Consider the following 16,377-nt stretch of genomic DNA (forward strand, 5'->3'; position numbering starts at 1 on the left):
CAATTTATAATATTAGTTATTTTAGTTTTGGAATTTTATAATTATTTTTGAAACATTATAATCGGAATGGCTTGACACGTGTCTACAACATAGAACATCGATGTTTACAGTAACAGAACCAATCAAAATCATTTCACAAGCAAACAGAATTTTATAATATTCGATACACGAATTCATCATTACACGTGCAAGTGTGTGTATCTGCGTGCATTTCTTCCTCCCGATCACACACACACACACTACCTCCTGCTAAAATGTGTTTTGGGGGTTGACCACGGCGTCGTTTCATCATCAAAACTCACACTCTCAACCGGAACAACAGACTGAATCCTCATAGTCGGCTTCTTCGCCGGCAACACCGGCACCGGCGATTCCCCCCTGAGCATCCTCGCCGCCTCCATCATCGTCGGCCGCCTCCCGCAGTCAGGATGCGCGCACAAAAGCCCCACCATCAAAACCCCCTCCATCTCCTTCCTCTCAAACCCTCCAATCATATTCGCATCCGCCGCCTCACAAATCACCCCCTTCTCCCACAGATCCCACACGTAATCCGTAATCGCAGCCCTAGATTCGTCCACCGGCCTCCTCCCCGTCGCAACCTCCAGCACCACCACCCCGAAGCTGTACACGTCCGTCTTCACCGTCGGCACGCCGGAAAACACATACTCTGGAGCTAGATACCCCATCGTGCCAGCTGGCACCGTAGCGTACCTCGTCGTCGAACCCCGCCGGTACACTTCCGCCAATCCGAAATCCCCCAATTTGGCATTGAACTCAGAATCCAGCAAGATATTGCAAGTCTTCACATCTCTGTGGATTATCTGATTCTCGCACTCTTCGTGTAAATGTATAAGAGCAGAAGCAACCCCGCGGAGTATGTTCAATCTCCGCTCCCAAGTCAGAAACTTTGTCAAATTCGTCCGATTGTGGAGGATTTTGTCGAGGCTTCCGTTAGGCATTCGCTCGAAAACCAGAATCAGCTCGTTCTTCTCGCAGCACCACCCTTGCAGCTGTACTAAATTCCTGTGCCTCAAGCATCCCACCATTGTTGCAAACTCTGTGTTGAATGGGATTTGCGAGATCGAAGATTCGTAGTTGTTTTCGTGATTGAACCTCTTCACCGCCACCGATCCACACGAAGGGATCGCACCTTCGTATACTACGGCCGAAGCTCCTTCGCCTATGATCTTATCCTCGTTGAATCCATTGGTGGCTGATTTTATTTCATTGAGTGATAACATATGTGGGACCATTCTTCCACCACGAAACCTACGCATTTCTCTCTCCCTTTGTGCTCGCCTCAGCCTTCTCCTCTTCGTAAGGCACACGCAGAAACCGACGATAACTGCTGCTGTCAGAATTGCAGCTGCTGCAAATCCACCAAAGATTAGAACCAAATTTAGGATCGTTGTATTGGGACGGTGATAATAGTAGGAGCCGATTTCTACGGCTGTATTACGATGGGGGCACAGCAAACAGTCTTCCTCCCCACCTTGTGAGACTACTATATCCATTAGTGTTGTGTTGGAAGGTGGTCGATTGCCGAAAAATGTCTTGAATCGCCACTTATCGACTGTGTGAATTGACGAGCCTTTTCCTCCGCCGTTTGAAGCGGTGAATCCAACGTACATGAACTCCTTGAATTGTTTGGATAAATCAATCCGTGTAACGAGGATAGGATCGAGGGGCCTGTTCTGCTTGGCATACCATACCCACACCTTGATTTTTTTCTCGGAATCTCTGTACTCAACCCAGGCTGTCATTTCTTTGCCGTTCTTGATGAGATCTACATCAACTGAAGCCAACGAGTGGACGCTGTTCACATCAATGCCGATGTGACTTCCTCTGATGTTCTCGAGATAGGGGTGGAAATTGGTGTCAAATTCGACGGCGAAATAGGAATCTTGACCGGAGGGGGAGGCCTCGTTTTCCGGTGGGAGGCCCATGTAACCGTCTTCAAGGCTGAAGTAAGTGGTGGTTGGAGTGATGAGAAACGCGAAGCCATCGCCGAAGGGGCATGAGTCGGTGTTGGTGATGGTGAAAGTGAAGCTGCTGTAGAAAGACGCGGTGGCGTTGGATTTGGGGTCGAGGAAACGAAGGGGGTTTGCGTAGAATGCTCTTCCGACGGTGGAAAGGGTGGCGGCGGGGAGCTGGAGGAGTGGCTGCGGCGGCGGTGGATAGGAGGTGGTGCAGTTCTTTTGTTTGGTGAGGATGACGGAACTGGAGTTGAGTGAAGCGTCGCCGAATAGGGTGATGTTGGTTGAAGGGAAGATAGGGTTTGAGAAAGATAGTGCGAAGAAGAAGAAGAAGAAGATCGATAGGGCCCAGATTAATTTGACGGAAGAATGATACATTTCTTGAAATTTAATGTGTTTCTTCAGGGTTTTTTTGCGGTGGTGAAGAAACAATTCAAGAAATTTATTTGGTTTGATTTGATTTCGTGAAGGGGTTTTTGTTATGAGGGGTTTTTACTCTCTCTCTCTCCAACGAATCAAGATTCAGAGGTTGAGCTTTGGAGAACGGAGATGGAGTTTTCCCGCGTAAATAAAAGGATTCCAAATTGAAGTCGAAACGGCGCCGTTGCGGCAAATTTCTATTTCAAGAACTTTATGAAATTATTAATGTAATTATTATTTCTTTTTCAGTAAATTTAAATAAAATGTAAAGAAATAAATTCTAAAAATCAATTGAAAAAAGATGGTAAGAAAATAGGGAAAAAAGACAAAATTGAATTCCTCCAATTGATCTGACAAAACTACACTAACAGTAAGCATCTTACATTTTTAAGAACAAAACACACTTTTGAACAATCAATCATCAGTTGTCTTAATCTAAATTTGTGAAGAAGGTGAAAATGCTCCCTCCGATTTCCAAGCTGCCTGCCCCGAAACAGATGACTTGTCCGATCCCCTCACATTGTATTTCTCGTTGACTTTTCCTCGATTCTCCGACCACCAACTCTCCGCTTGCTGTTCTCCAAATCTTCTCCGACTGAGAAAAAAAAAAATTAAAAAAAATTAGAGTTTCTTAACCTTTCGATCAAAATTCTGTAAACATAACGAAATTTTGTCGAAACCATGTCATTTTACCTGAAGCGAACACGTTTTAGATCTCTAGTTCCATCTTGAAGAGCTACAAGTGTTATATACACACCAGGTTCGTATTGTTCAATCCATTCGTTTTCCGTTTGGCCACCAGCATTATTAGCATTATTATTATTATTATCAGAAACCGCCACGTTTCTTGATTTCAAGATGTTTTCGACTTCTTGGTGGGGCCCACAATCTTTACTGCCAAGATCTTCGGACATGCTGCTCCTTACAGACAGAATACTTATAGAATCGTTACGTGGATGCTGTACGCCGTTCGGCAGGTTTACCAACTTGAGGCTTTCGTGGTCATAAGCCCCGTGTGGTAACAAGTCAGCCATATCTTTGACCTGGAAACATAAAAAACTAACGAAGGTTAATACTTAAATTATTTATTGACATATTTGACAGAATAAACAAAATAGATTCAAGGATGAAGTTAACCTGTGCTGTAAGAGACTTAATAACTTCTTTAGCAGCTGTGCACTTAGCAGATTCCTCTGCAGCTAACGCAATTGCTTCCTCGGTTTTCTTTGCTGAACTTTGGAGCTCCAATTCTTGCAGTTCGCATCGATTTATAAGGCTCTCTACCTAAATCCGAGTTAAATAGTCACAAAAGTTAGAGAGAGGGAGTGAGAGAGAGAGAGAGAGATTAAAAATCGAAACATTAGCGATAAATAAATATATATACCTGCAAACGTAGCTTATGAATTTCCTGATTTAGGACTTCATTGGTCTTCTTCAAACTATTTGTACTACTTTTGGATAAAGACAGCCCAGATGTTGTAGGGACGGGTGTTGCAGATCTAGGAGGGCTAGATTTTCTCGAAAAGGGCGACACGGCTCTTGATCCAACACCGGATGGCGTAGTGGTAATTGTCGGACGTGGCACAGTTCTACGAAAATCAACAGACATTTGAGAGGTTCGGCCTAAAAAGAATGTATCGCCCTTCTTTCCTTGTTTAGCTGCTTTCGTATCCAGCTGTCTGATCAAATCAATGTTAGAAGGCAGCATCGATGCTGACTTGGCAAACCTCAGATCGGCCTTATCCAATCTATCCTTGTTTTCTCCAGAAAGACGTTGCACGCTGTTTCTCCGGCTATTGGCTCCAGCTAATTCTGCCACCTTGGACAGTTTTGTAAAACAAGATTCGCACACGCGGTAAAGTTTGTAAGGGTTAGGTGCTAATGCTGCCTTTACTGCCTTTCTTGAACTACAAGCATGGCAGTGCACAAGTCCACAGTTATAGCAATTGTGCCTCTTTCTCGTGAAACCGAAAGCCTGCTTACAAGACGAGCACTGTGACTGCTCGGCACTCGAAACCCACTTATGGAGACATATAGCTGCAGAGTAATTCGACCCGCATGCAATAAATCTAACATGCCTGTCCTTAAAAGCTTCGACTAGAGTAGGTGTTTTCCTGTCTTCTACATCTCCATGTCCTAAACTCCCGTTAGCTCCTTTACCCCACGTGTAGACCTCGTTTTTCGATGTTAGTACAGCCACATGATACGCACCACAAGCAATTTCTTCGACTGTTTCGTGTGCGAGCTTGTCTTCGACCAAGACTGGTTTTTTTCCATCTGACTGAGGGTTTCCGAGCTGACCGTAGACAGTACTTCCCATTGTGAAAACATTTCCCGATGTGGTTAAACCGACTGTCATATTATGGCCACACGCAACTTTGTGGAAATTGAACTCTATTAATGCAGGAACACAAGTAGGCTTCAGACGAGGCTCTTTGTCACCTTGTCCTAACCGATTCTTGTCTCCATCGCCCCACGTGAACAGTTTCCCAGACAGAACGTTTGTAGTAGAATTCGCTGCAATAACCTCCACCAAAGCAGCAGTGTGCCACACTCCACACGAAACTGCTATAGTTCTCAACCCTGTCAAGGAATCAACTTCCTTCGGGTAGGAAACACTTTCCCTATCACCATGCCCCAAAACTCCGAAATTTCCATCCCCAAACGTAAAAAGCTGACCTGTCGAAGCTATCAAAGCAGTATGCCATGGCCCACAAGTGACGAATGCAACTTGAAGCCCCTCGAGTGGGCCCGTGATTCTCTTCGGTATCCAATGGCTGACATCATTGCCATGACCCAATAGGCCCGCGTTATGCGTGCCGTCACCCCATGTGTAGATTTCACCGGAATTTGTGACAGCACAAGTGTGGAACTCTCCACAAGAAACAAAATCGACGCTCAGAAAAGACAAACTTTCGACCAGACGAGGTTGAGTGACGTCTTGTCCAACTCCATGTCCAAGCCTTCCGCCTGATTCTTCCCCCCAACTAAAGACTTCACCTTGCCTCGTGACTAAAGCAGCATGGCGGACCCCACATGCTATTTGGTGCACGTCCAAGACAACGTTTGATTCCAACAACCTAGGAACGAGAACGTCGGTTCTCGTGCTATTGGAAGTAATGACATCATCACATATAACTTCGCCCCATATATACACATCACCTAAGACATCACCTTCGTCTTGAGCTGAACCGTGACTGGAAGTACTGGGAGCACTTGATACACTGAATCTCAGAGCAGCAGCAGCATCAGACGAAGATCCTTTCAGTTGCATGTTTGTTTGGTCTGATGAAACTACATGAGACTTGTCCGAGTTGTTTTTCGGTGAAGCGGTTATGTTTGAAGTAATCGAAACCTCGGGAGAGCTGTTTTCTCTTGTAGCACTTACGGAACTGTTGCTTGGACTAGTTGTCGTCAAATCTTTGTTGTCCTGAAAACATTTTATCCAATAACCATCACTTAAACTGTTAAACCGTTTATAAAATAAAAAATATATATATAAATGTAAAATAATAATTTACGTCAAAATAGAGGCCTCCGTCTCTCCATCCATCGATTTTCGAGCGACCAGCTTTTCCGGATGATACCAGTGCCTGAAGGCCAGCTATCCAGATTTCTGCCTCAACCTTGTCCTTGCATATCTAATAATACAATAAATTAGATATAAACTCAATCATACACAAACAGTAAATGCAAAAGTCCAAGTCACCGACCAAGTCAAGCGATCTTTTCCCGTTGTCATATATGAGAGAGAATGATAAGTAGTCCTTGTCTGGGCGCAGGTATCGTTGGAAAACAGCCTGTTAACAAGTTCGTATAATTCATTAAAATACTTCAAATTCAATATAGATTTAGTGTGAACGGCGGGTAACATGATATTCGGTATTTGAAATCTCACGGTTCTTTGTCCAGGGATGAGTCTTGAAACTGAAGCTAGCTTTAAAGTTCTTTCGCCGCTATTAGAAATCCAAATTAAAGTTTTTTCATCCTGCAACGTAACATTCAAATTAAAAAAAACAGCAATTAGCATGTTGTCGAAAAGATTAATCGAGTAACCATTGTGTATATTGTATGTTAGCCTTACGTTCGAGAGTCTAAATGGATACGACTTAGGTTTTCCGTTACGACCATATTTAAGTAGTTGAGCTCCCTTCTTTAGCGAAATCAGTGCCTGAATACAAAAAAGAAACGGATCAATAACGAAACATCACCCTTACATCATCCCTCGTAAAATCAATATATATTTTAATGCAACCTTTGGAGTCAAACTAAGTGAACTGCTATTCATTATCTAAAGGTCTCGTTTTGTTTCGATTTTGTTAACTCTTCGAACATCACTAGGCATCCAAAAATTTAAACATCACATACCCTTCTTGAAAACACACGAAAGCCAAAGAAACGAGCGCATCATCATTATATGGAACCAACTACAAGCAGTGAACATAAAAAAATTATCGATTTAGTAATTAGGGCAGACGTGCTATATATCGAACTAGCATTGCCCGTTAAATTACGAGCTATTAAGTAATCAAAATCGGCAAAGAGCTCCGAATCAAGATTTAACATCCACATTTCACATCAAGGGCCCTGTTACATTTGAACATTTCTTGAAAAACCTAGATTAGTTTTTTTTTTTTTACCAAGTTAAAAACCAAAAAAAAAAAAAAACGATTGATTCAATTTGTGGGTGCATGAATTCTAGAGAGAGAAAACAAATGTAAAATATACCTGATCGATGTCACGGTCGGCATTAGCATAGCTAACAAGATCTGCCATTCCATGTGAAACAGTCACCACCTCCACACCACCGCCACCACCACCTTCCCCTTTCGCTCATTATCATGCCACCGCTCCGCAACCTCCTCACCGCCGCGCACGACGACCATCCACTCCACCCCCGCCTACTTTCCCCCGCACCCCCTTCAAATTATTCAAACCGAACCCACACCTTCAATCTCACTCAGATCTGAAAACAAAAAAAAAACACCCAGCCTGAAAAATAAAAACGAGTCCCGAAAATTTCCAATTTCTTCTCTTCCGAAGCTCCAAATCCAATGGTGAGTCCTCCGACGCTTCAGATTGACTAGGTTTGACTTACTCGCTGATGGAAAAACAAAAGGGGCCGTCCGGCGATTTTTCCGGCACCCCCCTTCACCGGCGACGGCGAGAAAAAAACTAAATAATAGCTAGAACAACCAATAAATGTAAAGAAAAATGTAGCCAACAGAGAGAGAGAGAGAGTAAGAGAGAGAAGATGAAGATGAAAGGTGGTGGTGTGGGCGTAAGAGGAAACAGAGTACGCAGTCAAACAGAAAAAGAAAAGAAAAAAGTTTAGTTCAATTTGTCTAGTACATTATTATTTATTTTATTACATCATCGATTTGTTCTACTGACAATTACATTTACATAACGTCTCTCTTATCTGTAAAATTAATTTGTTAATCTAATTAACTAGTAATATGAACACATATATATTTTGGTTTTAATTTAATTATTATTTTGTTCCCATTGATAATGTATTTATTTGACAGTTGTTAAAGACGGCTTGTTAGTAGTTGCTAACCAAATCTTGGTAATTGATGTGATTATTTTATGTGCAATTAGCACACTACCAAAATTGAATCTCAATGCTTTCTTTTCTTTTTCTTTTTCTCCCCATAAAATATAGACAACGTGGCAACTTGAGAAGAATGCATTTCTCCCAAGATTAATTTGATACACCACAATCAAATTTTCCAAGTTCCAAATACTTTCCCAATTTCTAGAACTTTTGGGTTTGTGTTACCATTGGTGGTAAACGAGCTGAGTTAGGGCTCGTGAACTCAATGAGTCGACTCGACAAAAGCACGAATTCGAGCTCGGATTTTTTGAGTCCAAACTTCGGACGACCTCCACCTCGAGCCCGATTATAGTTGTCTGACAGCTCGAGATCATTAAAATTCATTCAAGTTCGAACTCGAACAAAAAAATTCAACTCGTCGAACTCGAACTCGGCTCTAACTTGACTCGTTCACACCCCTAGTTATATTCTTCTATTTAGTGTAATAATCATTCAAAATATCCTTTTGATTTAAATGCAAAATGAAATTAATAATTTTCAAGAAGTACTCTCTCAATTAGGTGAGCAACCAAGTTTTAAGGTAGTGGGTCCCACAAAGTGAAACGGGCCCTACTTGGACGAGGAAGATCACCAAACTCTGTTCAATGCTTACGACAATCCTAGCCGACCATCTCTTTGACTTTTTTCCTTCACCCAATTAGCATCATCTTTTGACTTTTTAACTCTTATTATTTGCACGTTTGAGTTCGGTTATAAAAGATTAAGGAACAAATCCAAAATTTACAGTCTTAAGTGTGTTGTAATTGCTAATTATATAAAGCCTAATGTTATTTCTAGAGAGAGAGAGAGAAAGTAAGGCATTATTATACTTTGTAATGATGATAGGAAAATGCAATCAAAATACAATTAATTATATCCAAGTTTTAAAAGTCTGCCTTCCTGGATTGTGATAATTGATAACTGTAGGGAAGCAAAAGTTAGAAACCGTAGGAAAAACTACTGGTTGATAATTGATATGCTATGATTAATCAACTGAAAAAACAGACATAAATACACAAATTATTTGCTGCAAAAAATGGGACCCACGAACAAAAAGCAGGACACACACAAACACACACAGTGAGAGTGGGCTTCAACTTAATCCATAGGGGGGAAAAAGTCCAAAATATTATAGTTTGAATGGGCTTTGGATGTGACAATACCCACAAGGCTTTTTCTGCATTTTTATTTTTTGATAAGTGGCTTTTTCTGCATTATTACAAACATGGGGGACCATTATCCAACATTTTACTACTTTAGCAAATTAATTTCAGATTGATTGGATTTGGATGACAATAATACCCTTGCTTTTTTTGCTATCAATTAATATAGTCAGTCCAAATTCGAATAAGGTTTTTTTTCCATGATTTGATTTTATACCTATAAAAGGGAAAACTAAATATATATATGTTATCATATCAGTCAATCTATTTGCTTGTCACTTCTTTACTCATCTAGAATCATCATTTTTAACTTGTTGCTAATTATGTGAATTCAGTTCCTTGCTGATTCTGGCTTCAATGTTAAATCCCAAAATAAATTTAAAAATTTATGAGCCCCAATTAAATTCTGTAAAATCAATAGCCCAAAATTGATCGCAACCTGCATAGGCCCAATTAGACACAACCGCGGGTTCATTTTGCCCCGTTGACCATTGACCCGGAACCGGACCTGCCAAATTATGGGTTGGTTTTGGGTCCCCATATCCAGACTCGAGACCCGACGGGTACACCCCAATTAAAAAAAAATTGAAAAATTCGGTTGAGACCCAGACCCGGCCCCATCTCCCCGCGGGTTAGTTTTGGCGTCCCGGAGCCTGACCCGCCCCATGGCCGTGTCTAGGCCCAATGGATACTACTATGGCCCCCTAACAATGAAGAGGAAAAGTTGGAGAAATCTCAGTCCATTCTCTAGTCACTAGCCCTAAATTTTATGACTGTTTTATGATTTTATTTATTACTAGTAATTGTCCCCGTGCGATGCACGGGACAACAAATTACATTGTTTTGATGTTATAAGAATATAAACAAACGTTTGATATATCGTATGATCAAAATTTTGTTATAATCATTCATTAATAATTCATCAGTGGAACATTACTAAGTATACTACATAACAACAAAAAGAAAAAAAAAACAAATAACTTCACTGTTGAATAATTTTCCAAGCAAATTAAATCAACTAATACCATTAGATTGAAAATTTGAACCAGAAACAAAATCATCAACTATGTCTTTCATGTTGAGTTTAAAAGTAATTAGATTTAATAACTTACTTAACCTAATAACTAAACTATTAACTATCGACAACATACCAACGTAAAAGGCCACCTATACATCTTGCATCGTAATTAAGCCCTTCTTCACTGCCTTGTTTTGGTCCTGTTTTGCCACTGGAATTAACAATTGGAAAATTAAGAAACAAAAATAAATATAAACAATAAATTAAATATCCATACAAACAATATGTCTTGAAGGCCGACTTCCAATAGCTTGTGGCTCCGCCTATTTTTGCTTAGTTATCTCCAATCATCCTTTTCAATAACATGTCCAATAATATCTAAAAGGAAATAATTGTTATACACAAAATTTGAAATCTTTGGTATAAATTAATGAAACACATAATTTAACAAAATGAAATTACCTATAAGCCATGATGGAAAAAATGCAAACTAATTACCACACAGTCAATAGGATAAAGAAGAAAATAAGACAAAAATTCTAAAGTCGGGTTACCAAAAGAAGAAGCCTTAGGTAGAAGTTGCAGAGGTGGATATAAATAAGAACATAAAACACAAACGTGTTGAAGTAGAAGAGAGAAGTTGAAAGTGTTAAGAGTCTTAAGGGAAGTCTTTGGGATGTTGTCCATCTTTGGGAATACGATAATTAGTATTTTATCATCAAAAATTTATATTTAGTGTTTAGATGTTCATGGCTGAAAATTAGGAGATAAAATAATATTTAGGAGATTTAATTGTTTGTGCATTAGAGATATCTATGGTTCAAAATATGAGTGATTTGGCTGGTTCAGGCATAAAAAAATGATAGAAATCAAAATTAATATTTAGGAGATAAAAATCTGATAAAAATCGAAAATAATATTTAGGAGATAAAAATTTGATGAAAATCGAAAATAATATTTAAAATAATATTTTGGAGATAAAAATTAGATAAAAAATCGAAAAATAATATTTAGGAGATAAAAATCGAAAATAATATTTAAATTAATATACAAGAGATAAAAATTTGATTAAAATCGATAATAATATTTAAAATAATGTTAATGAGATAAAAGTTGATAAAATACGAAAATAATAAAACAATATCATTTAGGAGACAAAAATATGATAAAAATCAAAAATATTAGTTAAAATAATATTTAGGAGATAAAAATTTGATAAAAATTGATAAATAATATTTAGGATATAAAATTATTATAAAACTCGAAAACTATATTTAAAATAATATTTAGGAGATATAAATTTGATAAATTTTGAAAATAATATTTAAAATAATATTTAGGAGATAAAAATTTGATAAAATCGAAAATAATATTTAGGAGATAAAAATCTGCTAAAAATCGAAAATAATATTTAAAATTATATTTAGGAGATATAAATTTGATAAAATTCGAAAATAATAATTAAAATAATATTTAGGAGATCTAAGATAATATTTAAAATAATATTAAGGAGATAAAAACTTGATAAAAATCGAAAATAATATTAAGGAGATAAAAATCTGATACAAATCAAAAATAATATTTAGGAGATAAAAATCTAAAATAATATTTAAAATAATATTTAGGAGATAAATTTGATAAAAAAAAAAATTACAACTATGACATTAGGATTTCTTATAGTTGCCTCAGTATTTCTTTCTTTTATATATAAGAAAAAATTACAGATATAACATTAGGGTTTCTTGAGTTGCCCTAGCGTTTCTTTCTTTTATATATAAGATTTTAAGATATTAATAATTATTAATTACAGCTAAAATTAATATCTGGCTCTATGATTAATAAAATGGCCCAGTATGAAATTGGGCCGGCCCAAAAAGAAATGGGCTTACTTTCTGCATAAGAAGTGTGAAGTAATGATGACGTAAGCATGTGGTCATGTTTATACCACAAATGGAAATTCAATTCCAAAATTTATGTAAAACCATTATAGCAGCACAATTGACATCCATAGTTATGCAAACCTCAGAACACTCATCACTGAACTCACACAGGATCGAAATTATACCAACTTCCTATCAAAGAATCGAAAATCGTTGTTTAGAACAAACTAGATAGACAAGTATAACGTCACATAAATAACCTTACCTTAAAAAACGACATCTTAAAAGATTGCTGCAAACGAAAACGGAATCTAGAACAACAATTATACAACGCGTATCAATTTGACACCCTAGTTATCTTAAAACAGAGGAAGTTCGACTTCTACTTCACATAAACGAAACATTCACATTATACCGGGCGAATCAAGGTTAAGTTAATCCAAGTACGCAAATCAAAGGGACAACCTAAACGAACAAACAACATTTCATAGCAAAAACATCTTAACAAACACGAGTCTCGCAATAATACAACATTTCCAAACTTCACCAAAAAACAACACCATTTCAATTCAAATTCCCACAAACAGAAACAAATAACAACAATCATTACCCATAACAATAAACTCTATCCTCACTCACCTAAACAACAGCATCAAGGCTCGCCTCGAAAGCGAACCCACGGCACAGCCCATCACCGCCGCCAGGTACACCCTGGACCCACCTCCATTCGGCTGCCCCTCCTCCTCCCTCACCATTCGCCTCCCAAAGAGCCAACTTCCCAAGCCTCTTGGCCGAGAAACAAACCCTATTCCCACCACCGAAAACCTTAAACTTACTACTCTCGACAAAACACTTGTACATATCCACAGGCATCCGCCCCGCTTCTTCCCAATCCAAGCTCTCCAAATCCAGCCTCAGTATCAAGATTGTAGTGCACGTGCTCTGCAGTGCGTAAGAGCTCTTCAAGCCACCCACCATGTAAACTTTCCGTTCGTCCCCGGATTTCACGAGGCGGGGCCGCTTCAAAATGTCGAAAATGTCACCGCCCCTCTCCCTCTTCTCCACCCTGACCCACCTCATTGCTTTCTCCTCCATGTTCTTGATTTTGGCCTTGAACATCACCCACTGTGACCGCCATGGGGACCCCACATCGCACAGCGCGAGTACGAAATCGGAGATTAAAACCGGGCTGCGGGGTTTTGAAGGTAAATTGGAGGAAAACTTGAGCCAATTGTTGTTCTGCAGAGTTGGGGTGGTGGTAAAGGTACGATCTTTAGGGTTGTTGTTGTTTCCGGAGTGGTAGAGAATTGCGAGCTCCGTGAGGACGAGGACTACGCTGGGGGAGCCGGCTAAGACGGAGCCGTGGCGGGACCAAGCCGAGCCGAGCTGGGGGAGGGTTTTGAATTGGGCGGTGAGAGGGTTGCAGACGACGAGGGCTTTTTGGGAATTGTGGACGGGGGCGGAGTTTCTAGGGTTTTGATTGGAAGCCCAGAGGTAGAGGAGGCCGTTGGAGGAGGTGATTGGGTGGAGAGTTGAGAAGGGGAGGAAAGAGAGGGAGAATCTGAGCCATTGATCGGAGGTTGGGTCAAAGGCGTAGAGGGTTGGATGTGGGGTGACGTGGCGGTGGGAGGGTTTGAGGGAGAGGAGTGGGATGGGTTGGGATTGGGTGCGGAGGAGGTGGAGGAACGAAGGGGAGGAGAGGGCGGATTTCAGAGATTTGCAGACGCATTTGGAGGCGGCGATCTGGCGGAGGGGGAGGTGGCAGAAGATCTGGTGGAGGGTTTCTTGAGGGAGGCGGTTCAGAGGGGATGAGTCCATCGGGAATTTTTTGACCGCCGGTGGTGGGGGGCAATTAGGTCTTTTTGCTATGTTCGGAGTTTCTGAGGGAGGAGGAGGAGAAAAGTTTTGGTTGGTCGGGAAATGCCTGAGAAGAAGAGATGTTGACGAGGACGACAATGATTATTCTTTTTTCTTTTTCTTTTTTTTTAATATTTCTTTTTTCCCACGCGCCATTTTCTGTCAAGTACGTGAAACTTTGTCTGGCCCTCACTTTTTGGGTGTACACGTCATCATCATATACATAATTTTCAATTGAAAAAATTCAAAAAATATTTTTTAATTAACTTGTGTATTATTACTCTGAAAATCGAATTTAATTATTAGTGTTCCCTATTTAATTGGGTTGTGTATTTGTATTCCAATTTTTGATTTGGTATTACTTATATTATGCATGTAAAGAATAAAGATCAATATATATATATATATATATATATATATATATATATATATATATATATATATATATATATATATATATATATATATATATATAATTATACAAGGGCCTGATATGAGCAAACATTCATCACAAACTTGAGCTGATATACACATATATATATAATTATATATATACAAGAGCATTTGTTTTTTTCGTATACAAGAAAATACGAATATCGAGAAGAAACCGAGGATTTTAAAAGTCAAGAAACCATAGATCTGATTGAAATCCTCGCAATTGAATCTAGGGTTGTTGTTGTTGTTGGCCTCCCAAGAATTTACTGCTGATGTGGCTGGTGGTTACGAAAGTAATTGTGAGATATTAATCCTATGTTGTTTCCGTTATCGGCACTCGGAATTTCGCCAGCTGCAATCTTCAGCCTCTGCAGTTCGTTCCTCAGTGCTTCATTCAGAGCTTTTTAGAAAAAAGAAAACGTGAAGAAATTATGCACTGCAGAAAATTATCCCATACACGAGAACTTGACCGACACAAACACCATAAGATGTGTGTGTGTGTGTGTGTGTGTGTGTGTGTGTGTGTGTGTGTATATATATATATATATATGTATGTATGTACCATCTCGGAGGTGTGCTTGCTGCTCCATAGCCTGCAACTTTAGTTTGAGTTCCTTGTTCTCAGCTGTCAATCCACCTGTATCTCTCTGCATTATTTATTGAAAAATAGTAAATGCTCGTCTACCATAAACTTATTGAAAATGTATGAATGCGCGTTTCTATCTCTCAATTTTTTTTTCCGGGCAATTACAAGAGTTTCCAAATACCTAAATTTATTAATTATGAAGGCCGGAAAAAGTAAAGCAAGCAAACCTGGAGCAAAGTGATCTGAGCAGATAGTGTGGTTGCTTCGGTCTGCAGTATCTGAACTTTCCTTTCCAGCTCGCTCGTGTAATGGATTTTTCGCTCTTTTGATCGTGCCGCAGATTGTCTATTTGCAAGAATCCTACAAAGAAATCAACCATTTCCTTTATCCCACTTCAAAAATTTACGTTTATGCACGCGACAATCAAATGTGAACACTAAAACTTCTAATAACAAGCGCTTCGAACAATAATCAAAATACATATAATCTAGTGATCAATGTTCCTTGAAATCGAAATATTCGACTCGATTATCGGTTAATGCTTCAACACGTGACATATAAGAAGAAGTCTCTTGTGCACAAATTCATATATATAATTCAAGCACGAATAAGTAATCTTGGTTAATGTAATTAAGTTCATTTAAAAAAGTCAACGCAAGAAGAAGAGTAGATATATAAAGGTCAAACCTTTTTGCTCTTTTAGGGTCAATCAAGGCTAGCTCGGCGAGCCTATCGGCAGCCATGGCTTTCTTCGCCATAGAATCAACCTCCGACGAAGTCCCACTCGAATACCCATCCATCGAATTGCTATGCCTGTGCCTCCTCTGCCCCGGACCCACTTCCCCGGCCGCCGCCGCCGCCGCCGCCGCCTGCGGCGGCTGACCGTCCAATTTAAGCCCATCAAAAAAGTCGGCGTCCATGGACAGGCTCCTTAAATGAGCTCCGGGTCTGGTTTCGTTGGTTTTGGAGGGCTGGGGCGGCGGAGGAGGTCCACCGGAGAGGAGAGGCGGCGGTGCAGGGGTGAGGTCAAGGTTGAGTTCAGCAACGACGTCGTCGAGGAAGATGTCGTCGATGTCGGGGAATCGGAAGAAGGTCTCCGACTGGGCCCGGCGGTGTTGGGCTCGGCGGGTGGGTGTGTCGGGCATCTGGTCCAGGTCAGCCCGACCCGGAAGGCACCGGGCTGCGGGTATGGGCTTTCCGGCGAATTGGAGGTCCATCATCTGATCAGTATGTATTGCGTGAAAAAATAAAAATTGATTTGATTTAAATGAGGAAAAGATTGTTGTTGAAGTGGGTTTTTAGGTGGGGAGTTGATAATTTGAACATTTGGGAGAAAATTGAGGTGGGAAGTGGGACCCACGTCACCATGTTTATACGCAAGATCCATGTGGAAGGAAAAACAAGGCCCTCTGTCTGCGTTTCTTCTATTCTTTCCCTTTCCAA

The 16,377-nt window shown here is 39.9% G+C and overlaps 3 protein-coding genes and 1 pseudogene across 4 annotated transcripts; all 4 read right to left on the reverse strand.

Annotated features, from left to right (window-relative positions):
• Positions 1 to 33: 33 nt before the first annotated feature.
• LOC105959628 (Concanavalin A-like lectin protein kinase family protein) lies at positions 34 to 2,607 on the reverse strand. Its single transcript, XM_012983772.2, has one exon. The coding sequence runs from the start codon at positions 2,352 to 2,354 to the stop codon at positions 240 to 242; it is 2,115 nt and encodes a 704-aa protein (XP_012839226.1). The 5' UTR covers positions 2,355 to 2,607; the 3' UTR covers positions 34 to 239.
• Positions 2,608 to 2,709: 102 nt separating this feature from the next.
• On the reverse strand, positions 2,710 to 7,932 carry LOC105959627 (PH, RCC1 and FYVE domains-containing protein 1). Its single transcript, XM_012983771.2, has 9 exons — positions 7,125 to 7,932; positions 6,481 to 6,567; positions 6,295 to 6,384; positions 6,110 to 6,196; positions 5,918 to 6,037; positions 3,781 to 5,826; positions 3,534 to 3,680; positions 3,090 to 3,439; positions 2,710 to 2,991 (listed from the first exon to the last, which is right to left on the reverse strand). The coding sequence occupies exons 1-9, from the start codon at positions 7,170 to 7,172 to the stop codon at positions 2,832 to 2,834; spliced, it is 3,135 nt and encodes a 1,044-aa protein (XP_012839225.1). The 5' UTR covers positions 7,173 to 7,932; the 3' UTR covers positions 2,710 to 2,831.
• Positions 7,933 to 12,522: 4,590 nt separating this feature from the next.
• Positions 12,523 to 14,040, reverse strand: LOC105958837 (SKP1-interacting partner 15 pseudogene; annotated as a pseudogene). The gene has a single exon (XR_016029954.1). The product of XR_016029954.1 is annotated as an SKP1-interacting partner 15 pseudogene (transcript).
• Positions 14,041 to 14,402: 362 nt separating this feature from the next.
• Positions 14,403 to 16,357, reverse strand: LOC105959630 (transcription factor VIP1). Its single transcript, XM_012983773.2, has 4 exons — positions 15,622 to 16,357; positions 15,162 to 15,294; positions 14,911 to 14,995; positions 14,403 to 14,748 (listed from the first exon to the last, which is right to left on the reverse strand). The coding sequence occupies exons 1-4, from the start codon at positions 16,152 to 16,154 to the stop codon at positions 14,612 to 14,614; spliced, it is 888 nt and encodes a 295-aa protein (XP_012839227.2). The 5' UTR covers positions 16,155 to 16,357; the 3' UTR covers positions 14,403 to 14,611.
• Between the last annotated feature and the right edge of the window lie 20 nt (positions 16,358 to 16,377).

The sequence above is a fragment of the Erythranthe guttata genome, chromosome 14 (genome assembly GCF_056151865.1).
Source record: "Erythranthe guttata isolate IM_541 chromosome 14, IM_541, whole genome shotgun sequence".
Lineage (NCBI taxonomy): Eukaryota > Viridiplantae > Streptophyta > Magnoliopsida > Lamiales > Phrymaceae > Erythranthe > Erythranthe guttata.

Coding starts and splice junctions, on each gene's coding strand:
- LOC105959628 (XM_012983772.2), bottom strand. CDS start 2,354: ATGTATCATTCTTCCGTCAAATTAATCTGGGCCCTATCGATCTTCTTC.
- LOC105959627 (XM_012983771.2), bottom strand. CDS start 7,172: ATGGCAGATCTTGTTAGCTATGCTAATGCCGACCGTGACATCGATCAG. Junction 6,197..6,294: donor TCATCCCTGGACAAAGAACC/GTGAGATTTCAA, acceptor ACTTGTTAACAG/GCTGTTTTCCAACGATACCT. Junction 6,038..6,109: donor GGAAAAGATCGCTTGACTTG/GTCGGTGACTTG, acceptor TTGTATTATTAG/ATATGCAAGGACAAGGTTGA.
- LOC105959630 (XM_012983773.2), bottom strand. CDS start 16,154: ATGATGGACCTCCAATTCGCCGGAAAGCCCATACCCGCAGCCCGGTGC. Junction 15,295..15,621: donor GACCCTAAAAGAGCAAAAAG/GTTTGACCTTTA, acceptor ATTTCTTTGTAG/GATTCTTGCAAATAGACAAT. Junction 14,749..14,910: donor GCAAGCACACCTCCGAGATG/GTACATACATAC, acceptor TTTTCTAAAAAG/CTCTGAATGAAGCACTGAGG.